We start from the raw sequence: 12,442 nt of genomic DNA, 5'->3' as shown, positions 1-12,442 counted from the left end.
TGGAATATTTTCCTCATGATTCTATGCCTTATAATCTAAATAAAAAAACCTTAAAATCAGTGTATTTAACACATTAATGTCTGAAACTTAAACTTTGGCAGGATGATTTAGTTGTCAGATTCAGAAGGTTTCCCAAAAGACTTTAAAGCATATAGAGGAAGAGACAATGATTCTGGTGTCACAAAATGTTATCTATTTTATGTTAAACTTATATAAGAATTCATGACACTGCTCACATCCAACATTTTTTTATTGCAGTTCTTCATTCTTCTATACTTCAAGTAGCTTCCTACTACTAACATAAATCTTATTTTATTTATTTTTTTTAATTTTTATTTATTTATGATGGTCACAGAGAGAGAGAGAGAGAGAGAGAGAGAGAGAGAGGCAGAGACACAGGCAGAGGGAGAAGCAGGCTCCATGCACCGGGAGCCCGACATGGGATACGATCCCGGGTCTCCAGGATCGTGCCCTGGGCCAAAGGCAGGCGCCAAACCACTGCGCCACCCAGGGATCCCCATAAATCTTATTTTAAAGCAAAGAACTCCAACAAAACCTCATATGCCTAACTACAACGTGGCGTAAAAATTAGACCAGTGGGCAGGATGATACAAGCATTTTTTGACAAAAGGAAAGGGGCAAGAGAGACATGTGATTGTACCAAACTTGATATAACTTTTATATTTGTCCTGGTTCTGTACTTCCAGTCTAAGTGCTCTATTAGGTTACACAGAATAGTCTTCTAATACAGTAGGAGTGCTCTGTGATGTCTGCCTAACTCAGGGTGATAGCAGATGGAAAAGATGAGCATCAGTGTGTGTCTCTTCCTCAAATTTCATTTTCTTTCACCCACAATAAATATTCCAAATCCTCAAGTATAACTTTGTATTTAGATGTTTCTAAATTGTTACAAGGAAAGATGGCTAAAGACTTCAGAAGAAACAATATTCCTTTAAAATATTTCTATGTTTACTTTACACTCATTCTTAGCATAATTTTTAAAATTAAGGTAGTTTCATATCATTAATAATATAGCATAAAAAATAATATAGCATAGCTGTAATAAAGACTATTTTATGGAGGCTCTTGAATAATTTTAGAACATATACAGATTGATGAAGAGATTAGTATGTTATCTAAGTATAATTTTGTCTGTTAGAAGAGATAATCTACATCTCCAGCAATCAAATTACTCTTTTGACCTGGCTGCCATTCCTTGAGATTAGCATTTATAGTCTTTGAGTGCTCATTATTTCTATATAGATGTGAAAATAAAAAGAAGTGGTATTGTCTTAGAAATTCTAATAATCAAAGTGATATTAAAACTTTTTGGATAACTGAATTTTTATTTCCTTAATAGTTTCTTTCAATGAAAACATGCTTAAAGATTATAAATTGAGGAGACTAAAGAATCAAGATAATTCAAAAGCAAAGTGAAATTTTCTTGGGATATAAAATATGTACCTACCTTTGTGGAATATAGAACATATGTTGAGGAGGTGGTTTATAGAGGACTCCTTCATACACAGGCCAGAGCCCACTTAAAATTCTGAAGAGAGAACTTTTTCCACAACCATTGGGACCAGTTATCAAAAGATGCATTCCTTCTTGTACCTAAAGTAAGAAATAAAATTACAAACTGCAACATTTAAAAATGATTTCATTTGGCAGCATTTAAAAGTGTTCATTTTTTAAAAACTTTCAAATATATGATAACCCAGGATAGGCAAGGATTCAAAAAAAATATGTCAGGCTGAGAACATCAAATCTGGCTTTTGACTATGCTCTAAAGCTAAAAGCATGATAAAATAATCCAACTCCAAAGGAAATGGATCTTCTTGGAATGAGCACTCCTTTCTAAAATTTTAATTGAGGTTTTGTCATCACATTCTAGATACATATGTGGAAACACAGCCACATGGGAAATAAGAACGTTTACAATTTTTAATTAAAATACATTAAATTTTACTTTATTTATATTAATATTTGGTTAAGTTTATATTGAATTCAAATACAACTTTGTTGTATTTGTCAACTGGATTTATTAGCTACTAAGCAATGCTAAGATCCAGCCGGGTAGTTTAATTTTATACTTCAGCAGTCTGAAATGTTACACAATCACAAAACCCCATAATCGTAGAGATGAAATGATTCTAATTCTGTTTTATTCATAGATGGAAAAAATACATTTACCAAACCAAGACAGAGGAAAGAAAGAGGATTATAATTTAGTCTCATGTCTAGGAATGAATTAAAACATATATATATACACACACACACACATATCATATATATGTATTTATATATAAAATATATATATATCACAAGTTATTTATCCATTATCAACTGGATGCTTCTCTTTAGAATCTTCCATCTTTTTTGTCATTTAAATTTAAACAGTTAAATTTCATGAGTTCCCATTCCACCCAATAGGATCAGGTAGTTATCTTGGTTTGATACTTAAAGAGTATTGGAATGAACAAGGAAAACGAGTAGAATTTAAAAATTTGCTCCAAGAACAGATTTAACATTTCTAAGAACAAACAATATTTTATAATGGTGATTAAAAAGTGAATATAAAAAAAAAAGTGAATATAGCATCAAAGTATGAGAGGCCAAAACCTACAGATGCTTGTAGATAAAGCTTTGTATATATGGATGCAGGTATCTAAGTATTAATGATATAAAATATATTATATTGAAAATTCAAAGATGAAAAACATTATATTACTTGGATTATGTCAGTATAAGGGGTCAATTCCATGTCTACACATTGTGTCTAATGCACACTGAAATCTTTTTGTTCAAAGAAGGTGGTGGAGAGAGGGAGGAAGGGAAGAAAAAGAGAAGAGTTGGAACAGGGTTAAGATAAAGGAACTAGGAATGTATATAATAAGTATACATAAAGCAAAAATGGTTCAGATGTATATTCTGTCTAAATAATTAGACATTTCCTCAGTAAACACCAATTGAATATTTACCATGTGCCAGACATTCTTCTAGGCACAAGGGATACAGGGCTACCTAACACAAAGTCTCTGTTCTCATGGAGCTTATTCTAATGGGAAAGATGGCAATAAAGTTGTGAACAAAAGATGAGGTGGTGGTAAATGATATTATAACAAAAGAAGAAGGATGTGTTTGGGAAAGATGGTGTATTGTGGGATTGGAGGCAGTGGCGGGAGTGAGGAGCACTTTTTTTGATTGGGTGGTCAGGAAAATCCTTTTTGAGGAGGTATTTCACCTGAGCCTGGGTGACAGGGGAAAAACAGGAGGAGGAAGAGCATTTTTAGGTACTAGAAGCAGCTGCCACAAGGACATAAGACAGGAGTGAGACTGAGTCTAACCACTTTACTAGGGGCGCCTGGGTGGCTCAATTGGTTAAATGTCTGCCTTCAGCTTAGGTCATGATCCCCAGGGTCTTGGGGTTGAGTCCACTTAGGACTCCTTGTTCAGTGGGGAGCCTGCTTCTTCTTCTCCCTCTGCACCTCCCACCCAGCTACATGCTGTCTCTCTGACAAGTAAATAAATACAATCTTTTTTAAAAACTTAAAAAATAAAATTTTTACTGTAGATCTTTTTTTCCTCCCTAATTGTAGCCAAACTGAAAAGCTATTTTGATAAAGTTCAAAGAAAATCCTGGGAAGAGCCCCCAAAGGAATTAATTTTGTGATTGGCTGTGCTCTTTCACTCGGGAGAGAGTTAAGGAAGTTTAATTTTGTAGAAGCATAAATACTTCCCAAATGATTTTTTTAAAGGTATGTGCCATGGCAAGAGGCATATTCACAAAATATTTTAATAGCATCATTCTCTATTAGGAATTCTCAGAAATTTAACACATGTTAAGTCATAATAGAAGCCTTTTCTACATTCATATTATTTTAGTGGCATAAGTTTTCTTATGTTTAGTAAACACCAAGAGTGAAGCAAAAATAATTCCCCCATTCATTGGATTTTCTAGTCCAGTTTTATTATTTTTAAAAAGATTTTATTTATCATGAGAGACACAGAGAGAGAGGCAGAGACACAGGTAGAGGGAGAAGCAGGCTCCACGCAGGGAGCCTGATGTGGGACTTGATCCTGGACTCCAGGATCACGACCTGGGCTGAAGGCAGATGCTCAATCACCAAGTCACCCAGGTGTCCCTCCAGTTTTTTTTTTTTTTAAAGATTTATTTATTTATTCATGAGAGACGGAGATAAAGGGGCAGAGACACAGGCAGAGGGAGAAGCAGGCTCCTCGTATGGAGCCTGATGCGAGACTCGATCCCGGACCCCCGGATCACACCCTGAGCCGAAGGCAGAGGCTCAACTGTTGAGCCACCCAGGTGTCCCACTTCTCCAACTTTTTAATTCCACAATGTCTACAAAAGGGTGAGAAGGTTTTCATCTAGAAATCTGTTTGTCAATGCATACAGAGGAAACAGAACTTTTATTAAATTTTAGGGACCTGACACTTTAAATAAAACTCTCGGAGCCAGAAAAATACCAATTATCATAAAGTGTACTATGTTAACATGTATCTTTGTAGAACCTCAAAATTCATGACATTTCCATTGGATTAAATATTTTAAGATTCATTTTTTATAAAAAAAAATTAACCTTGAATTTTTTCACAGAAAGAGTGTGATGTATCTATAATAATGTAGTTAGTAGGTAACAGAATTCAATGACTCTTACTCTATTTAGTATATGGAGCAATAAGAATTGATATTTAAAACCTAACCTGACAAATTCTATATAAAAAGTCATAAATTAAAAATTGCTAAACTATTAGTGGGTAATTAAACATTCCATGTATGCCTCTTCAAATGTCTTCTTTCAAATCTACTGAAGATTATGGTGCATCATTAACACCTAATAGGTACTCATTACCACATCCAAATAATTAAATCACTCTGTAGGTCTATAAATGGAAAAATAAAGCCTAGCCAATTTGTAGTTAAAACACAATTTCTCTTATATTTACAATTTATTTATTTATTGTATAAGATTTTATTTATTTATTTGACAGAGAGAAAGCAAGTGAGAGAGAGAGGGAAGGAGCAGGGTGGAGGGGCAAAGGGAGAGGGAGAAGCAGACTCCTTGCTGAGCAGGGAGCCTGATGCCAGGCTTGATCCCACCACCCTTGGTTCATGACCTGAGCCGAAGGCAAATGCTTAACTAACTGAGCCACACCAGGTGCCCCTCTCAAATTTATTAACACAGAATTTTCCCATTGTTCAGTACTTATCATCTTCCAGAACCCTTAGTCATTTGAAAACGCACCTTCAATAATTAAACCTAGACACTGAATTCCATACTAAAATCATGAGTACATGTATTGTCATGTTTTAATTCTGTTACCAAGTCCAATTATGTCTTTGTTTCAACTACAATTAGATGCCTGCATTATAGTCATTAATGCTTATCAGCAAATTGTTACGTACTTGAATTGCAAAATGTATGTTGAAGTTTTACAATGCTTTAAATTAGGGCCTTAGGTTTATTAAGCAATTTTTACATCTTGGTTTTTATTATCAAGACATAGAACAATAAATAACAAATACCTCTTACTCTCAACAAAATTAAAAACTAAATTCCAATCCATGAATCCTTTATTTTTTTCCAAATGGAAGATGTGATTATTGGAAATATAAATTAAATTTAGAGAAAGAATATACAATAACAGAAGTAAACTTGCTAAGGACCTCTTTCCTTATGTTTTAGTAAGTATATTACAACATAGACTTGCGTGCTTTGAATAATCCCTATAAGGAAAAAATTAAAATTTATTTCCAGATATTAATTTCTGAGAAATTTTTCTATTGTTCCCAAAAGTTACCTTGTATAGACCCTCAGTGCACTGAGAAATTCTGATTTTCAATCTGGCAAAAAAAAGCAGTAGAAATCAAATTTCTCTTTCTCTGCTTTCTGAGGAAGTAACTGCTTCTGTAATTGAGCCACTATGCATACCTTTCTTGATTTCCCCTCCTTTCCATATGCTCCTCCAAGTATTTAACATAAAGGACATGAATTCTGAGTTGTTTTGTATTAGTGTGATGGCAACAATCAGAAGATTCTTGAATATCATCTTACTTTGAAGTTTAGCCTGGAAGCCACCACTTCTCCGGTTGGTGTAATTATGGGAACATTTTCACAAATAATTCCATGATCCACATCAATAACTCTTCCTAAAAGTTGAGGAATAGTTTAAATTATAAAAGCTATTACAAGTTTCATCTACATCTAAAGCAAACTTTAATGTAAATGTGGGCATTCTGACACATATATTTGGAAACTGTCTCAGAAATATGATTTTACAGTAATCTAATGTCAGTGTCATAATGAGAGGATAATGAGATAAGCTCTGTCTCATATAACTCAGCCATATTCTTTACAATTACTTATTTCACTAAATTGACCTTTCCTACAGAAAAAATACAGTGCTGCAAAAAGGGAATTAAGACAAGGCATAGTACAATTTTTAAAGATGTGATAATCAAACTCAAGTTTAAAAACAGAATAATGAAGAACAATAAGATGTTAGCTCTAATTCTGTATTTGAATTCTAAAAGCAAACAATTCATTCTGCCATATGTGCAGTTTCTAAAAATAATGCTAGAAATTTGTCCTAAAGACAAGTTGCATAATTTTTTTATGGTAACGTTAGTCACCACTCCTTACATTGTGATGTTAACTTTAGGAATAACTGTTTTAAAAAGCCAATATTGGTTCTTTGTAACTGTTAAAAGCTATCTTGTGGAAATTTTTGGTTCTGTTGATAAAGCAAACATTTAAATATAGGAAAATATAAAACATTTGATTTAATACCTTTGATTTCCAACGTGTCAGTGAGGGGTAAATCTATGTTAGCTCCATTCTTGCTATGGCTTTCAGACTCTTGCATGACAGCAGCTCTCTTATAAATGCCTCTTTTTACTTCATCAAAGACCCAGAACATATTATATACTCGAGCCGTATAGCCTGCTAATTCTGTGATCTAAAAGCAACACAGAGAGGTAAAATAGAGTTAATGTACTCAAGATAGACTTTTAAAAAGATACACAATCGTCTTAGTTCCTTGATTTAAAGATCCTATTTTATTACACATGAAAAAAAATACATCTGATAACTGTAAAAAGTAACAGTAAAAGGCTTACCAAGGGAGCAACATAGCAAGGTGTCAATGTAAGTTTGATTGGAATTACAAAACCTGTAAAAAATTATTCATTCAAGTCAGGGTTCAAAATACAACATACAGATTTTACATTGTAAAGAATGCTTAAAGATCTTTCAGTCAAATTTCTGATTTGGCTCCATTTACAGCACAAATTTCATTCCCAGAAAATTAGAAATTTTGTGAAAAGCTTAAGGTCATAATGATCCTTTTTTTAGTATCTTTTTTCAATTTAAAATAAAATATTTTAAATAAAAGAAAAATATGTTTTTTTTCCTTATTGTAAAATGAATGTTTTTGAGTCAGATTGTTTGTCAAAATAGGGTCCTAAGCTTTACGTACCAAAGGAAACACCTGTCAGAGGATATAATATTGGGAGTGAGCTCAGAGAAAAGCTTCAAATCCTTTTCAGTCTAAATCCCAGAATTCCACTTCTTTTCAAGCCAACCATAATTTACATGATATGACTTTTATTGTAGGTGAGATTATAAAATGAGATAAATCTCTGCTTTAATCCACAAAACTCAATAGAATGGTGTCTTGCTCTTATTCTTCCAGTAGCCCAATTTAGGTTGAATCTCCTGCTGTCTTTCTATTAAAAGAACACCTTGTTAACAGGGTAACGTGAAAGGTGTCTCATCTCCTGTCAAGACCATCTTTCTCAGTGAAAAGGAAAGCACAAAAACCATTCCCTTATAGGAATATTTATTAGGAAATTGGTACCAATAAGCAAGGCATGGTCACTATTAAACTGTAGAATAAAACAATGCTGACATTGTGTAAGATCTATGTGCGTGCAAAACATAAGCCATAAATGAGTAGATGCTTCTATCAAAAGCCTTCTACTACATGTCTCCACTGCATCTCTACATGTTAATGTTATAACTATTTAAGGGGTAATTTCTAAAATGTTATCTTGAAGAATCTATTGAGTTCCCAAGGGGAGGAAAACAGGGCTAAGAACTAACAAAATACAGATTCAAAAAAACTAGGGTAAATATATTTATCTGCCTAGAGAAAAAAATCTGAAACTAAATGTATGGGTCAGTTAAAGAAAGGCAGGAGGTCATGAGTTAATACACTAGGATGCAGGGTGGAGTGAGCAGGGCATCTGAAAAAAACTGAGAACTTGACTGTGGACGAATTACTTTGGGATACATGGCAGGGAGTTTGTCCTCGGACTCTTATTCTAAAAAGGAATCTTGTTCCCTTGGAACTAGCAGAGAGAAGAGAGAAGGCAAGGTGCTTTCATGTGTTGTCACAGCGGTAATAAGATTCTTTAGAACTGAGCATTCTCTGATCCCAAGCACATTTAGGGAGATAAAGCAAAATGCAACTATTTCCTGTATTGGATACAATGTAGAAAAACTAGGCAATATACTTTCTGCGACTTTAGATAGCAAACTATTTTAATATGAGATGGATTAAATTTTGATTTGTCATTTAATTTTAAGAAGAGATTTATTACATCAAAAAAACCTATCCCCAAAACTGTACCTCCAGATTATCAAAATTACTATTTGAAAATTTTTAAAAAGATTTAGAGAGAGAGTGAGAAAGAGAGACAGCACGAACAGGGGCAGAGGAAGGGACAGAGGGAGATTGAGAATCCCCAAACTGACTCCTCAGTTGAGCATGGAGCCCCAAACGGAGTTTGATCCCAAGGACCTCGAAATCATGACCTGAGCCAAAACCAACAGCCGCTTAACCAACTAAACCACCCAAATACCCCTGAACAGAAAATTTTAAATGGAGTTATTTTGGTCCTAAAAAATTGGTTTTACTTTAAAAAGAAACAAAACCCAATTCAATAAATCAATTACTGAATGAGACTGAAAACTTAATCAGCAAATCACAAACTTTGTTTGTTTACAGATAAGGAAACAGTTAAGTTTTAAACAGTTAAACTTTGTTACTCTTTTATATGGTCTATTTAAAGCTGATTTAATTGGCAGATGAATTTATAAGGATGCTCTGGTGATTCATATTATGACAAAAGCCACAAGAGCAATTAATGCTGAAAATGACTGGCCATGGGAATATCATGTATCTGAAATAAATAATTTCTGATTTTAATCCTGTGATATCTGCCAGTCTTATTACCATTTTTTCAGCAAATATTTCTTGACCACATACAATATTCCAAGCATTAAAATGAATATTATAAATGCAAAGATAAGTAAATCTTTGCTGCTTTCCACTCAGGATCTAGTGAAGAAATGTTAAATTATAACATGGTAAAGCACCAGAACACAGAGAAGGAAGCCCCAGACATTGCAGGGAAGGGGAGAATAAAGTAGAATCACAAGACAGTTTTATATGTGGTCAGTGAGGCTTGACTTGTCATGAAGGATGAGTAAAAGTTTGCAAGGTATATAAATAATATTATTGGCTAGCAGTTACTGAGTCCCTAAACATGTGTTTATTTTTAATTTTATTTTCATTTTTAAAAGAGATTTTATTTATTTATCTATTCATGAGAGACAGAGAGAGAGAGGCAGAGACATAGGCAGAGGGAGAAGCAGGCTTCCTGTGGGGAGCCTGATATGGGACTTAATCCCTGGACCTCAGGATCAGGACCTGAGCCAAAGGCAGATACTCAACCACTGAGCCATCCAGGTGCCCCACATGTGTTGTTTGAAATATTGTAGGTGTATTAACTCACATCAATCCTACCAAGTAATGCTATTATCTCTACTTTACAGATAAGGAAACAGTTAAGGAACTTGATCAAGTTCACATACTTTGTAAATACTGGAGCAAGATCTTAAATTTAGGTGCTCTGTTTCCAGAATCCATACTTAATAGACTTTTTTTTTTTTTTAGTTTAAAAACAAATATGTTATACTACAGACAGAAAAAGAGGAGTTACAATTAAGAGTGTAAAAACTACAGAGTGTTAGCAGCAATACACTTGGGAGTTGCTGTCCTTTATATTGATTATACTCTTAGTAATTTTTAGTAGAGAAAAGATATGTTTCTAAAATGCTAAGTATATCTGATAATTTACATTTTTCTTGATTTTCATATATTTTATTTTAATCAATCTGACAAGAATGCCCAGTACCTCTTTGTATGATGACATAATCCTTTCAATAGCATCAGCTCCAGAGGCCAATAAGTTTCGAGCAGTGGTAAAGGCTTCTGTCCGTTCACTAACCATAGCTTGTTTTTGGCCATCCTCTAGATCTAAAAGCAAATTACAAAATTATTGAGTTTTTTTCACGTAATTGTTTTGTTTTTACAAATGAAATTGCAGCTAAAGAAACCATCTGTAAATATTCCATTAGTATTAACAATTTCCTAGAAATTTAATGAATTATTGAAAATATAGTATTTGTAGTAGATTTTACTTATTAAAGATTTTATTTATTCATGAGAGACACACAGAGAGAGGCAAAGATATAGGCAGAGGGAGAAGCAGGCTTTATGCAGGGAGGCCAGTGTGGGACTCGATCTCAGGACTCCAGGATCACACCCTGAGCCAAAGGCAGAGGCTCAACTCCTAAGCCACCCAGGTGTCCCTATAGTAGATTTTATTTAAAGTTTCCTCTTTGTCTGTTATGAATGAATAAATTTTAAAATCTTTAAAAAAATAAATAAAGCTTCCTTTTGTTTTGTTATTTTTCTAGGAGAGTTAGAACACTTAGTTAACAATTAAGACTAATTTTTCATTTAGCATTCTTTTAATCCTTTCCAAATTCAGGTCTCTACCCCTCTTATGGCTAGGCAATAAAATACTACTGTTTTGGTAAATAAAATACTAATAACTAGAATATAAGCAAATATTTCTAGTGTGGTTCCTTCAAAAAAGGAACCTGAAAATTGGCTGATCTTCATAATCTATACTCGGTTTATCTATTTCACCCAAACTGTATCTATGGTCCACAGCACCTCAAACATGCAATACTCTGTTTATCCTTTGGTATTTGCATATATCATTTCTTTTTACTTTAACCTACTTCCTTTCATTTTTTGCCTAGTTCTTTCTTCAAGAAAGTTAACTCTTTAATACAGTTTTCCCTGGAAAACCTTGTTTGGCTTTTCCAACGGACGATAAATTCCTTAAGGGTCAAGACTACATTTTGATTTCTTTATTCCCAGTACAAATCAGAGTGTCTAGCACATAGTACCCCTTAATGTATACTGAAATGGACAGATGGATGAACATCCTAAATTACTGTCAATGCAGAATTACAGGGAAGAGTACAAGTTAGGCCAGGTTTGAATCCAGGCTCTACCACCTACTGACAAATGGTTAAGATAAGTAGAACAAGCCAATTATCTTCTCCATGCCTATTTTCTCATGTCGATGAGGGAATTAATACAACTATCTTAAATAATTCTATCTCAAAGGATTGTTATGAGGCTTAAAGATGAAACACAAATGAAGTATTAGCCTAATCCATGGTCTATGATAAATGCTCTAAATGTTAGCTGTTATTATTTTCTCTAGTTATTATTTTATTGCAATATGTACTCAATTTAGTCTTATTCTTTTAATTTGTTCTCTACAGTCATTACTTTAGACTTCTCATCAGTATGATTCTCTATTTTGTTCTTCTATAAAGTATCTCCAAAGTTCTAAATTAAATACTATAAATTAATGAAAATATTATAATGATATAGATGGGCCTCCAAAGCTCTAAATGAAAATTAATGAAAATACTATAATGATATAGATAGCCAAAGGCCCATTTTGATATATATTTTTCTCTGGTTTATCTCAGTGTAAAGGTTTTTTTTCCTTCTCTATGACAATACAGATATTTAACTTGTGCCCTGCTAGGACCACCAGATACTTTTACCTTCACTTGTTCATAGACAGCTCAGCTGAGTTTGAAAGGGATCCATGCAAAATATAAGGTGAAATTTACTCAGCAGATATTTACCGAAAAATCTCATATGCAAGAAATTAGGCAAGGTGTTATAAGACATGCAAGGATAAATGTGATTTTCAGACTGTTTCCTTGGGGGCCTTACAGTTTGGTAGGAGAAAGAATATAAGTTCCTAAATAACTGTGCAGAGCAGTCTGTGATGAGAGTTTATATGCAGGGTTTGCAGGAGGCAAAAATCATTTCTGGCTGCAAAAGTCAGGAAATGCTTCATGGAGGAGCACACTGTGAGAGAGGCCTTGAAGACTATGTACAATTTTAATAGACCACAAGAACAGCATAAGCAATGGCACAGAGAAAGGAAATTTCAAGCAATGTCAATTAAATGATCAATAGCCTAGTCTTGTTATGGTATGGAACGGTGTCAGGCACAGATTTCACTTGAGTA

At 33.7% G+C, this 12,442-nt stretch overlaps 1 protein-coding gene across 3 annotated transcripts in view; it reads right to left on the bottom strand.

Annotated features, from left to right (window-relative positions):
- Nucleotides 1-12,442, bottom strand: part of ABCD2 (ATP binding cassette subfamily D member 2) — a 67,870-nt gene that overhangs the window by 38,497 nt on the left and 16,931 nt on the right. For all 3 annotated transcript variants that reach the window (XM_077870445.1, XM_077870444.1, XM_077870446.1), the window contains 4 exons: nucleotides 10,226-10,347; nucleotides 6,813-6,981; nucleotides 6,078-6,172; nucleotides 1,469-1,614 (listed from right to left, as the gene is read on the bottom strand). In XM_077870445.1, coding sequence (XP_077726571.1) covers nucleotides 1,469-1,614; nucleotides 6,078-6,172; nucleotides 6,813-6,981; nucleotides 10,226-10,347 — 532 coding nt within the window. The remainder of the gene's footprint in view (nucleotides 1-1,468; nucleotides 1,615-6,077; nucleotides 6,173-6,812; nucleotides 6,982-10,225; nucleotides 10,348-12,442) is intronic.

This window comes from Canis aureus, chromosome 25 (assembly GCF_053574225.1).
Source record: "Canis aureus isolate CA01 chromosome 25, VMU_Caureus_v.1.0, whole genome shotgun sequence".
Classification (NCBI taxonomy): Eukaryota; Metazoa; Chordata; class Mammalia; order Carnivora; family Canidae; genus Canis; species Canis aureus.
This window is presented reverse-complemented; position numbering and strand designations above follow the sequence as displayed.